At 48.0% G+C, this 13,792-nt stretch overlaps 1 protein-coding gene across 1 annotated transcript in view; it reads right to left on the bottom strand.

The window, feature by feature from the left end:
- Positions 1–375: 375 nt before the first annotated feature.
- LOC125449269 (EH domain-containing protein 1) overlaps positions 376–13,792 on the bottom strand; it is a 44,323-nt gene continuing 30,906 nt past the window's right edge. The window contains exons 4-5 of the mRNA XM_059641512.1: positions 7,818–7,982; positions 376–2,668 (exon numbers count right to left, since the gene is read on the bottom strand). Of these exons, the coding sequence (XP_059497495.1) occupies positions 2,144–2,668; positions 7,818–7,982 (690 nt within the window). The 3' untranslated portion in view covers positions 376–2,143. The remainder of the gene's footprint in view (positions 2,669–7,817; positions 7,983–13,792) is intronic.

The raw sequence follows: 13,792 nt of genomic DNA, 5'->3' as shown, positions 1-13,792 counted from the left end.
TCCAAACTGCCATCAGTTCTGAAGGGGTGTTAATTCTCTCTGCAGATGCTGCCACGCCTGCCAAGTTTTTCCAGGGATTGTCGGTTTGGACATTGGGAGCAAAAGCTGACCAACTGTCTGGATTCCAGCTCAGATGTGCGCCCTTAGGCTGACTTCTCTCCTCAGGAGAACAGCCTTCCCCCCTCTTGCCCCACTCAGCTTGGTCAGTCAACTGATCAGGGCCAGACAGCCTGAACATCTGCCACAGTGCAGTGCTGGGGAGGGAGCACTGTCAATCATGTACAGAAGCCTCTCCTCCAGCCTGAACACCAGAAAAGCAGCATGGCACCAAACAAAAACCCATAGTGATAGCATAATTGGATTCTAATGTGCACATTGGTTTTAAACTGAAATCTTTATTTGTACATAGATCCAACAATTCTACAGTATACAGTGGAGATGGCAGAGCTGCTCAGTGCCAGTTACAAAGAATGCAACAAGACAATCCAAGGGAGGGATGGTGGTGGATGGTGAGTGGCTTCAGTACCCAAGAGTACAGCTATTCACAGTCTGAAGAGTACCTTCCACTCACCCACTGCCCACATGATCTGAACACAATGGTCACACTACAAAGGGCCACAGGACCATGGCATGGGGGTGCTGCTGCTGCAGACAAAGCGAGGCAGGTAGGCAGCTGCTTGAGGAGAGAGTCAGAGAATCCAATACTGACAGACAGCAGAGTGAGACAGACAGAGACACAGCGAGGTGCTGGAAACAGGCAAGATGATGGGGCAAGCAGTTAACCCCTCAGAGGTGATACCCCATGGGCATCTCGCCACCCTGTATCTCACATTCACCCTACACAGCAACTTCTGGCCCCCAGCAGATGGATGGAGATCACTGATACAGCTCAGAGACAGAAGCCAGCTATCAACTGAAACACATTCATCAGCATGGCCCTGGTGGTGTCTACAGGGATCTTTCCACAAGCCTCCACCCCTCCCCACAAATGAACCAGGATCCAAAAGCAGCAAAGTCACATTGAGAAGGAGTCAAAGTCAGCTTTGGGGCAGCTTGCTCTCCGGCTGGGATCCTTTAAGAGCGTTGTCACATTTGGAAAATAAACTGTACACTTGCACACACCAGTTTATATCTCTCAGCTCTGTGGCAGCGCAGGGCAGAGCTGCCACACTCTGCCATCTTTGATTCAGTAACACAGACTTAAGACTTGTGGGGCAGCTCCACACTTCAGCTGGTGAAATAATAACAGCCTCTGACTGGGTCCATCAAGCTGTTTCTCCCACCCCCCCCCACTCAAATAAAAAACACCCAGACCACAAGCAGAGAGCGGCAGAGCATCTTCCTCACTCCTTAAGATCTGAAGTAGCAAATGGTGTTCCATCACTAGCCCCCACCCGCCCCCTGAAATCTGGAATTTAAAAGCCCCCCCCACCCAAAAAAGGTGCATTTGTGTTTAAAAACATTCATTCACCATCAATTCAAACATCTGAGAAAGTGACACTGGGATCTTTGATAACTTTTGTTTAAAAATGAAGACACTACGAGTGAAGGGTTATGACGGACCGAGTGCCCCGGCCCCCCCCCCCCCCCCCCCCCGCCCAAAACACTCGGCACGATGGCTCAACAAGAGTGGCTGTGGGTTGGGTCTGCCCAGATTGCTCCAAGCAGCAGAGTGCGCGCAGGTGTGGAGTGGCATGCATGCCCAAGAGGTCACCATGGTAATTTGCTTGGTGGGTATGTGACAAAAATCCGTCACTAACAGTTGCAGCAACTGAACGCAGGATCCAAATCTCAAAGTGGAGGGGGGGTGGTGGGTCATTCAACTACACTCCACCCTTGGAGGGGGGCACTTCCTCTAAGCTGATGTACACCAACCAGACCCTGGCCACTCAGTGCACCTCTCAGGGCAACAAGCCTGTGCCAAAGTGCAGAGCTGTGCAGTGTGCCTTTAGCGCATTTAAAGGAACCAAAGCACCCGAGAGGCAGGATAAATGAAATCAAATACATTCAGGTGTTTAAACTGGGTGATGAGTATGTCGACCACTTTGGTTAGCATCCCCACTCAAGTGGGATGGGGGAGTGAGTAATGGGGGGAGGGTGTTGGGAGGGCAGGAGAACAGGCAGTAGTGGGGAGGATGGGGTGTCACTCTTGTCTCCGCTTGGAGGGTGGGACTAGATGCTCAGGCAGTTCATTGGGCAGCTCGTGGCCTTCCAGCTTGACCTTGATGAGATGGTTGGCCAGGGCAAACTCCTCGTCGTCCAGCATGCCGTCCTTGTCCACGTCAGCCAGCTTCCAGATCTTGCCCAGCACCGTGTTGGGTAGCTTCGACTTGACCATCTCCTTCTTGGCACTAGCACCCGTCACCTTGCCATTGACCGGTGACAAGGTATAGAAGATTTCGTCGTACATGGGCTTGTCCCTGCCCACCACCCACTCCACCTCGTCAATGCCCTCGCCTGCCCCCTCGCCGTAGCCAGCACCAAATGGCCCATTCATGGTGCCCTCAAATGCACCACCGTGAACAATTTGCTTGGGCATCTGAGCCTCCTCCTGGCGCACCATGGTCATCAGGCGGGCAATGTCATTGGCCAGCATGTCATCAACCATGTCCAACAGCTTGGGCTTGAGGCTCTGGAATTTGGTAAAATCCATTGTCTGCAAGTGTTCCTAAGACAGAAAAATAACAATGATGTTACACAGGTCCTCAACATCAACCCTAACCAAACCCTCATCACAAAAGGTGACTGGGCACAGAAGCAGTCCCAATCTAGTACAGAATATCAGCTCCTTTCAAACCTCCTCCTGTAACCCTATGCAGATTTTGGTGGGGGGTCTGATCAAGACAAGGTGGAGAAACTCAGCAGGCCCACCAGTATCTGAGAGAAAAAAGAGAGAGTTAACGTTACAAATCTGGTATGATGTCTTCAGGACTTTCAGCTGCTTCTCTTTAGCAGACCTGCAAATTTCTCCAGCACCTTGTTTTTATTTTTGTATATGTCAAATCTCCCACATTTACACCTAAAGGTGGAAAACAGGACATTTATTTCAACCACACCTGTAGGGAGTCTCCCATTTTCTGGGTGAAGAGATTTCTCCTGCCTCTTGGCATTTGTGTGTATGTGACAGCCTGTATTGATTTGCCGCCTGTATTGATTTGCCCTCTCACCCCCACCCCTTAGACAATCCTATAATTATCCTTTAAATCTTCCCTACAGCCTTTCCAGTGCATCTACATCCTGTTTATAGCAGCAACCCAAGTGGCAGCTTCCAAGAATGGTCTAATCAGGATTCAATACAGACTGCGCACAAACTCCCCACTTACTATTCAGGTCCTTCGGAAATGAAATCCAAACTTCGGCATGCATTGCCTTTAAAACGGCCTTGCTAATTAGCAATGCAAGGTTTAAGGAACAGTTGTTGGGAGTGATGAGTAAATATGACCCTCTGAGACAGGCAAGGGGTAAGATTAAGGAACCTTGGATGACGAGAGCGGTGGAGCTTCTAGTGAAAAGGAAGAAGGTAGCTTACATAAGGTGGAGGAAGCTAGGGTCAAGTTCAGCTAGAGAGGATTACATGCAGGCAAGGAAGGAGCTCAAAAATGGTCTGAGGAGAGCCAGGAGGGGGCACGAGAAAGGCTTGGCAGAAGGAATCCGGGAAAACACAAAGGCATTTTACACTTATGTGAGGAATAAGAGAATGGTCAAAGAAAGAGTAGGGCCGATCAGGGATAGCATAGGGAACTTGTGTGTGGAGCCTGAGGAGGTAGGGGAAGCCCTAAATGAGTTTTTTGCTTCTGTCTTTACGAAAGAAACCAACTTTGTAGTGAATGAAACCTTTGAAGAGCAGGTGTGCATGCTGGAATGGATAGAGATAGACGAAGCTGATGTGCTGAAAATTTTGTCAAACATTAAGATTGACAAGTCGCCAGGCCCAGATCAGATTTGTCCTCGGCTGCTTTGGGAAGCGAGAAATGCAATTGCTTCGCCACTTGCGAAGATCTTTGCATCCTCGCTCTCCACTGGAGTCGTACCTGAGGACTGGAGAGAGGCAAATGTAATTCCTCTCTTCAAGAAAGGAAATAGGGAAATCCCCGGCAATTATAGACCGGTAAGTCTCACGTCTGTCGTCTGCAAGGTGTTAGAAAGGATTCTGAGGGATAAGATTTATGACCATCTGGAAGAGCATGGCTTGATCAAATACAGTCAACACAGCTTTGTGAGGGGTAGGTCATGCCTTACAAACCTTATCGAGTTTTTTGAGGATGTGACTAGAAAGGTTGATGAGGGTCGAGCTGTGGATGTGGTGTATATGGACTTCAGTAAGGCATTTGATAAGGTTCCCCATGGAAGGCTCATTCAGAAGGTCAGGAGGAATGGGATACAGGGGAACTTAGCTGCTTGGATACAGAATTGGCTGGCCAACAGAAGACAGCGAGTGGTAGTAGAAGGAAAATATTCTGCCTGGAAGTCAGTGGTGAGTGGGGTTCCACAGGGCTCTGTCCTTGGGCCTCTACTGTTTGTAATTTTTATTAATGACTTGGACGAGGGAATTGAAGGATGGGTCAGCAAGTTTGCAGACGACACAAAGGTCGGAGGTGTCGTTGACAGTGTAGAGGGCTGTTGTAGGCTGCAGCGGGACATTGACAGGATGCAGAGATGGGCTGAGAGGTGGCAGATGGAGTTCAACCTGGATAAATGCGAGGTGATGCATTTTGGAAGGTCGAATTTGAAAGCTGAGTACAGGATTAAGGATAGGATTCTTGGCAGCGTGGAGGAACAGAGGGATCTTGGTGTGCAGATACATAGATCCCTTAAAATGGCCACCCAAGTGGACAGGGTTGTTAAGAAAGCATATGGTGTTTTGGCTTTCATTAACAGGGGGATTGAGTTTAAGAGTCGTGAGATCTTGTTGCAGCTCTATAAAACTTTGGTTAGACCGCACTTGGAATACTGCGTCCAGTTCTGGGCACCCTATTATAGGAAAGATGTGGATGCTTTGGAGAGGGTTCAGAGGAGGTTTACCAGGATGCTGCCTGGACTGGAGGGCTTATCTTATGAAGAGAGGTTGACTGAACTCGGTCTCTTTTCATTGGAGAAAAGGAGGAGGAGAGGGGACCTAATTGAGGTATACAAGATAATGAGAGGCATAGATAGAGTTGATAGCCAGAGACTATTTCCCAGGGCAGAAATGGCTAGCACGAGGGGTCATAGTTTTAAGCTGGTTGGTGGAAAGTATAGAGGGGATGTCAGAGGCAGGTTCTTTACGCAGAGAGTTGAGAGCATGGAATGCGTTGCCAGCAGCAGTTGTGGAAGCAAGGTCATTGGGGTCATTTAAGAGACTGCTGGACATGCATATGGTCACAGAAATTTGAGGGTGCATACATGAGGATCAATGGTCGGCACAACATTGTGGGCTGAAGGGCCTGTTCTGTGCTGTACTGTTCTATGTTCTATGTTCTAAATAAATTCACTCTTGGGGATGTAGCAACACTTACATGTTATCCACCCCCCACTGTCCCTGAATGGAATGTTTTTCAGTCTTTTCAAAGGGACGTTAAGAGTCAGCCACATCACTCTGGGCCTGAAATCACACACAGGCCAGGCTGGGTAAGATTCCCTTCTGGGAAGGGCATGAGAACCAGATGGGGCTTTTCTGCCAACAAACTGAGTGATCACGTGGTCACCATTAGGCTGTTAGATTTTTGTTGAATTCAAATTTCACGTGATTTGAACCCATGCTGCCTGTGTTCTGGATTACTCATTTGATGACATTACCACTGTGCCACCACTTGTAAAACAATTAGTGTTTTGTAGTCCTTCTTTTCTCCTGCACAATCAGGTTTCAGGTTTAAAATGTCCTTCCTGATGAAATACAAGCTCTCACACTTTGGCACTTAATGTTATTTGTCAACCATTTGCTCCTTCAGGCTTTATAGAACTTAGTCATCATACTGCACAGAAACTCATCCACGCAGACCATAATCCCAAACTAAACTAGTCCCACCTGTCGGCTCCTGGCCCATATTCCTCCAAACCTTTCCCATTCGTGTACCTATCAAAATGCCATTTAAACATTGTAACTGTACCCACATCCAACACTTCCTCTGGCAGTTCACTCCACACACAAACCACTTTAAAAAGTTGCTCTATGTCCTTTTTAAATCTCTCGTGTTAAACCAATGGCTTCTAGTTTTGAATTCCCCTACCATGGGGAAAGCATTTGGCTAATCACCTTGGGGTTTTAACCAAATCACGAGGCATAGAGAAGGTCACCCCTCAACTTCCCACACTCCAGTGAAAGACCCAGCCTACCCAACTTGTCCTTTTAACTGTAACCCTCCAGTTTTGCGTACATCTTTTCTGCTCTCTTTCCAATAGCAAGGGGGCCAGAACTGACTAGTATTCTAAAGTGGCCTCCTCTATAGCCTCAATGTGACATCCCAACTCTCACTCAATGCATCGATCAGAGGCAAGTGTGATCATTTGACTCAATTCCAGAATTTTATTGAATTCAATTTCCACCATCTGTAGTGGGATTTGAACCTGGATCTCCAGAACATTATTCAAGTGGCTTGATTAATAGTCTAGCTATTAGTATCAGTTAATTATTGAACTAATAACCTTGATTACACCAGACCATTGCCTCCATATTTAATAAAAGGGCAATTAGGTGGGCACTCAAACAGGGTAGACAAAGCCCAGGGATATGCCTCGAGATAGTAAGAACTGCCAATGCTGGAGTCACAAGTGTGGAGCTGGAGGAGCACAGGAATATATCTTTGCTGCCATCCTCCTCAGTCACCCCTAGTTTAGCATCCTTCACAAATTTAGAAACGGCTAAATTCAAAGGCTGAATCATTTGCATAGAGCAAATATACCAATTTCCACGTTGGGAGACTGAAAACCTCCCACTGTGGGTTGCAAGCTGACTTCCAGACAAGCCATTTTGCCATCTGCACCCTGCCTTCACACGGCCAGACTTTCCAATCAGTACCTGATGAGCCTTACATTAGGAATGGAGCGCACAGATGGATTTACATCTCTGCATTACTTACTGGGCACTAGGTAGTGTGGATGAAAAAAGAATGGCAAATGTGTTGGGGAAGGAAAGGGAGAAATCAGTTGTGTTTGGTGGGGTGGGAAGAAAAGTTTAACATCAACTCAGTCACAAAGACCAGCAGCAGCTCCTATATCAAGCAAGCCCAGAGAGTTTAAAATAACACTTGATTTTGGGTGTGAACTTCAAGCTTTTGGGTTTGTCACAGTTCTGCTGAAAGACCACAAGAACCACTTTAAATGCAGAAGTATTCCAGGATAACTGAGCAGATCCAACTAAAACCCCGGTCAGTCACACCTTTCCACCTCTGAATGCCAAGCTGATCTTGAGCAGGAAGGGCAACAATATTGGGAAACAAGATGCCATTCAGCCCCTCTGGTCCACCTTGCCCATTTTATCATGCTGCAGTTGCTTTCCTTCTACTTCATATCCACAGATGCTCACCAATTCTGAAACAAGAGGTGGCATTCATCCCCTCCGAAATATTCAGTGAACACAGGAGTAGGCAATCTGGTCCCTCAAGTCTGCTCTGCTGTCCAAAGATTACGGCTGATCTTCTCATGGACACTGCTCCACTCACCCACCCGCTCAACATAACCCTTAATCCCTTTCACAGCAAAATCTCCCATTGCAGCTAAACATGAGCTCTGATCTTTTGCATTGGGGGATGGCGTAGGGTACAGGGTGAAACATACATCAGCAGGTAGTGGTGTCAGGGAAGGAAGCTGGAGACAAAAGAAGGGAGAATGTCAGCACTTACCTGCATCTTCTTCAGGTTGGGGAAATCGCCCGGAGATATCTGATGCTCCCGTTCGATCTTCTGGTAGATGTCTCCGAGGCTGTTGATGAGTTCCTTCTTCTTGTTGTCCTTCCCAAAAACGCTCGGCATTTCCTTCTTTAGTGAGGAAATGATATAGGCATGAACCTAGAAGAGATGAGACATTCACTATTGATGGGGTGCCTGTTACTAACCATGTGGACCAGTGAACACACCATGGAGATCGGGTAGCCTGCAGGCCCAAAAGGACCAATACTAGGTTAGAAACACGAGCAGAGATCCATGCTGACTCTGCTGAAATTAAATACTGCTCCAGAGTTAGATGGTAAACATCAGATGACTTTAATGACGCTTTGGGGCTTCCAGCCTTTATTTTGGTTCAATTTTGTTATCTTTTATTGAAAACAATGAGCAGGAGCTTGAGTTATGTGAAGAGGCTGAATAGCCTTGGGCTATTTTCCCTGGAGCAGAGGCTGAGAGGTGACCTTATAGAGGTTAATAAAATCATGAGGGGCACGGATGGGGTGAATAGTTAAGGTCTTTTCCCCAGGGTAGTGGGATCAAACTAGAAGGGCATAGGTTAGGGAGAGGGGAAAGATTTAAAAGGGACTTAAGGAGCAATATTTTCCTCAGAGGGTGGTTCGCGTATGGAATGAGCTGCCAGAGGAGTTGGAGGCAGCTGGTACAATTACAGCATTTAAAAGACATCTGGATGGGTACATGGGCTGAGGGGGATATGGGTCAAGTGCTGGCAAGTGGGACTAAATTTGGGATACCTGGTTGGTGTGGATGAGTTGGACCAACAGGTCTGTTTGTGCTGTCCAGCTCCAGAAGGCTCAGGCTAATAAGGACATCAGTAGAACTTGTTGCACTTCAGAAGTGGGACAACAGGGGGAGCTTTACCCATGCTGTTGCTGTCCAGGGAGTGTGAGACGGAGACAGTTAGAGAAACCTCCACTGTAAGAGGGTCACCGTATCCAAACATGGCTAAACTGGGAGTCTTCACCACTTGAGAATGGTTCCACAGTGGATACTTCATTGCCGAGGCCCCAAGCTCCCAACTCCCTAAATCTCCCGAGATAATGGGAACTGCAGATGCTGGAGAATTCCAAGGTAATAAAATGTGAGGCTGGATGAACACAGCAGGCCAAGCAGCATCTCAGGAGCACAAGAGCTGACGTTTCGGGCCTAGACCCTTCATCAGAGAGGGGGATGGGGAGAGGGTTCTGGAATAAATAGGGAGAGAGGGGGAGGCGAACCGAAGATGGAGAGTAAAGAAGATAGGTGGAGAGAGTAAAGGGGGGTTGGTAGGGAGGGGATAGGTCAGTCCAGGGAAGACGGACAGGTCAAGGAGGTGGGATGAGGTTAGTAGGTAGATGGGGGTGCGGCTTGGGGTGGGAGGAAGAACCGGTTAGGGAGGCAGAGACAGGTTGGACTGGTTTTGGGATGCAGTGGGTGGCGGGGGGGGGGGGGGGTCGGCTGGGAAGAGCTGGGCTGGTTGTGTGGTGCAGTGGGGGGAGGGGGACGAACTGGGCTGGTTTAGGGATGCAGTAGGGGAAGGGGAGATTTTGAAACTGGTGAAGTCCACATTGATACCATATGGCTGCAGGGTTCCCAGGCGGAATATGAGTTGCTGTTCCTGCAACCTTCGGGTGGCATCATTGTGGCACTGCAGGAGGCCCATGATGGACATGTCATCAAGAGAATGGAGGGGGAGTGGAAATGGTTTGCGACTGGGAGGTGCAGTTGTTTGTTGCGAACCGAGCGGAGGTGATCTGCAAAGCGGTCCCCAAGCCTCCCTATCCCAGGCCCCAAGATGACATTCCACATTAAGCAGAGGTTCACCTGCACATCTGCCAATGTGGTATACTGCATCCACTGTACCCGGTGCGGCCTCCTCTACATTGGGGAAACCAAGCGGAGGCTTGGGGACCGCTTTGCAAAACACCTCCGCTCAGTTCACAACAAACAACTGCACCTCCCAGTCGCAAACCATTTCCACTCCCCCTCACATTCTCTAGATGACATGTCCATCATGGGCCTCCTGCAGTGCCACAATGATGCCACCCGAAGGTTGCAGGAACAGCAACTCATATTCCGCCTGGGAACCCTGCAGCCATATGGTATCAATGTGGACTTCACCAGTTTCAAAATCTCCCCTTCCCCTACTGCATCCCTAAACCAGCCCAGTTCGTCCCCTCCCCCCACTGCACCACACAACCAGCCCAGCTCTTCCCCTCCACCCACTGCAGCCCAAAACCAGTCCAACTTGTCTCTGCCTCCCTAACCGGTTCTTCCTCCCACCCCAAGCCGCACCCCCATCTACCTACTAACCTCATCCCACCTCCTTGAATTGTCCGTCTTCCCTGGACTGACCTATCCCCTCCCTACCTCCCCACCTATACTCTCTCCACCTATCTTCTTTACTCTCCATCTTCGGTCCGCCTCCCCCTCTCTCCCTATTTATTCCAGTTCCCTCTCCCCATCCCCCTCTCTGATGAAGGGTCGAGGCCCGAAACGTCAGCTTTTGTGCTCCTGAGATGCTGCTTGGCCTGCTGTGTTCATCCAGCCTCATTTTATTATCCCTAAATCTCCCCACCACTTTCAGACAACTAAAACTGATCTCTGGCCAAGTTTTTGAGCTACCTATCCAAAGGTCTCATCATCTGACTCAGTGCCTAATCTTGCTAATAAAGCTATTTATTTTAAAAGGTGCATGTAAAGAGCATGGTAAAAGTTAATTGCACTTCACAGTCTGAGACAGTCAGTAGGATTTCAGGAGAGATAACCCAGCACTACACAATTGAGCAAGACTCAACAAGCCAAGACTCCAGCAGCCTGCACTGCTACAGATATGGTACTGGTTTAACCAGTGGGATTTAATATACAAGCTGCATTTGCAGAAATGTTCAACAGCGTCAGCAATAATTGGTGCTTTAAAACAGGCTGCAGGGGAGAAGCGAGCTGCCTCACATTAACCGGAGAGTTGTGGAAAGAGTTGCAAACCAGCACAGGGCTGGGCTCAGCAGTGGACTGTGGAAAGGAATCAGACAGCAGCAGAGACCGTGGCTATAGTGAGCTGCACATGGAAGGCAAACTGGAGGGGTTCCTATGGAATAAAGGGGAGGATGTAGGTACAGTTACAATATTTAAAAGGCATTTGGATAAGTACATGAATAGGACAGGTTTGGAGGGATTCAGGCCAAGCGCAGGCAAGAGGCTCTAGTCTAGTTTGGGATTATGATCAGCATGGACTGGTTGGACCGAAGATTCTGACTCCCCATTGTATGACAAAGAACATCAATGCTGGAGTGCTGTCTCTAGTCTAGCCTTGTCAGCTGATCCATACCCTACAGGCTTCCTGCCACTTCACTGCAGCTAGCAAGCAAACACCTTTTGCAGCAAGTCAAATTAGCAACAAACTGATACGGAAAGCAAAGAATGCCAGCTGGAGAGCCAGAACAAAAACAGGGCACACTCAGCAGAGAGCCAAAATATCATTTTTATTCATTCATGGGATGAGGGCATGGCTCACTAGGCCCAGCATTTACTGCATATCCTTAATTGCCCAGAGGCAGTTCACAGTCAGCCACGTTGTTGTGGGTCTGGAGTCACACGTAGGCCAGCCCAGGTAAGGATGGCAGTTTCCTTCCCTAAAGGACATTAGTGATCCAGATGGGTTTTCCCAACAATTGACAATGGGTTCACTGTCATGCGACTCAATTCCAGATACTTACAATTCAAATTCCACCATCTGCCTTGGCAGGATTTGAACCCAGGCCCCAAAACATTATCTGATCTGGAATAACAGGCCAGCAACAATACTGAGATAACAAGGTGTAGAGCTGGATGAACACAGCAGGAAAGCTGACGTTTTGGGCGTAGACCCTTCTTCAAAAATGGGTCTAGGCCCGAAACATCAGCCTTCCTGCTCCTAAGATGCTGCTTGGCCTGCTGCGTTCATCTAGCTCCACACCATGTTATCTCAGGTTCTCCAGCTTCTGCAGTTCCTACTATCTCTGCAGCAATAATACACTAGGCCATGACAAGGCCACCCCACCTCTGACCATGGAACAACACTGTCTCCACATTCACTGCAAGAGACCAACTTAGGGGTAGGAGCAGCTGCGTTTCTCCCCTACTGAATAATGAACCAGCAGGGCTTTCGCTGTTCACTAGATTCATGGTCACTTTATTGATACCAACTTGCAAATGGTGGTGGTGAGATCAGAAATTATGCCTGCAAACATTACCAAGGCTTCTGAATTTGTCACTCAGCAATGTAACCATTACATCGGTACAATTCTAACAAATGGTTCCCACATGCGCTGGGAAAGTACAGGAATGGAAATTTGGAACAACCTGCATTTTGACTACAGCCTATAATTTAAGTGGTCCATTCTTCAAAACAGGTGACAGCGGGAGAATTCAACATTGGTTATACTCCCAAGCTTAAAAAATACTGAAATGATTTAAGAACATCTGGCAAAGAGCACATTCGACTTAACTGCTCTCACTGAAAATAATGCAAAGTGGCAGTGATCACCTGTGACTTAAAGTCTGTGTTTTGGGAAAGGCAGTGTGCACAAAATACTGAATTTCAGAAGGGTCTGGGATAAGTTGATTGAAAGACATGGACAGGGTTGTAGTTGGAGTAGACAGCACAGGTTTAAATCTTCCCCTCTCACCTTAAAAAGGACCTAATGGATATTTTATTGATGCAGAGGGTGGTGCGTGTATGGAATGGGCTGCCTGAGGTAGTGGCAGAGGGGGGTACAGTTACATGCAAAAAGGCATTTGGATGGGGACACGGATACAGAGGGTTTATAGGGATATGGGCAAAACACTGGCAAATGGGACTAGATTAATCTTGGTATCTGATCAAGATGAATAGGTTGGACCAAAGGGTCTGTTTGTACACTCTACATCTCCGGCATCTTTAAGCCAGCAAAACTCCCTAGTTGTCAGTGGTAACAAGAATCAGAGATAATAAAATGAGAGGCTGGATGAACACAGCAGGCCAAGCAGCATCTCAGGAGCACAAAAGCTTTTGTGCTCCTGAGATGCTGCTTGGCCTGCTGTGTTCATCCAGCCTCACATTTTATTATTTTGGAATTCTCCAGCATCTGCAGTTCCCATTATCTCTGTAACAAGAATCAGATCTGAATTTAGATGGCAGAGTCAAAAAGCTGGGTCTTCAAATTAAAAAAGATGGTTTAATGGGGGAGCAGGCAGATAAGGGCAAAAGCTCTACAGTGCAGCGCACAAACAAAGCTGACAGTCAGCAGTATGATCATAGAGCATAGGCTCGGAGGATAAGGCAGGCCATTTTCAGGATGCACCCTGTAACTAGCACAAGGATCAGCACTGGGGCTACAATTACTGACTATATTTATGACTTCTGTGAATTCTGAGGAATGTAGACGGCTTTAGTGAATGGACCAAACAAAAAACTTGGCGATTAGGATAGAATGGGGACACGGTGCGGGGGGGAGCACTTTGGCAGGAGGAGCAAGATGCTGAATGTAACAAATGGAGAAAGACTGGGGGGAAAACAGGATGAAGAGTCCTTGTCCACAAATCAAAAAGCTACCTTCTGCATGTAATGGGGAAGGCAAGTGGAATGCCGACCTTTATGGCAAAGGGAGTGGAGGATGCAAATTGGAGGCTTTGCTAAAACCACACAGAGCATTAGACAGACCACAGCTGGAATACCAACAGCACTTCAAGGGCAACTAGGGATGGGAAATAGATCCTGACCCAATGATGCCCACATTCACCACTGTGTCCTCTCCCCTCCCCCACACCAGAGTTTCAGCCCCCTTACCCAAAGGGAGAAATACTTGCATTGGAGACAGTCCATAGCTGGTTCACTTGGTTGGTCCTGGGTATGGAGGAACTGTCTTGAGGAGAACGAGTAGGTTGGGCCTGTACCCACTGGCATTCAGTAGGAGAGG

This window comes from Stegostoma tigrinum, chromosome 42, assembly GCF_030684315.1.
Source record: "Stegostoma tigrinum isolate sSteTig4 chromosome 42, sSteTig4.hap1, whole genome shotgun sequence".
Classification (NCBI taxonomy): Eukaryota; Metazoa; Chordata; class Chondrichthyes; order Orectolobiformes; family Stegostomatidae; genus Stegostoma; species Stegostoma tigrinum.
This window is presented reverse-complemented; position numbering and strand designations above follow the sequence as displayed.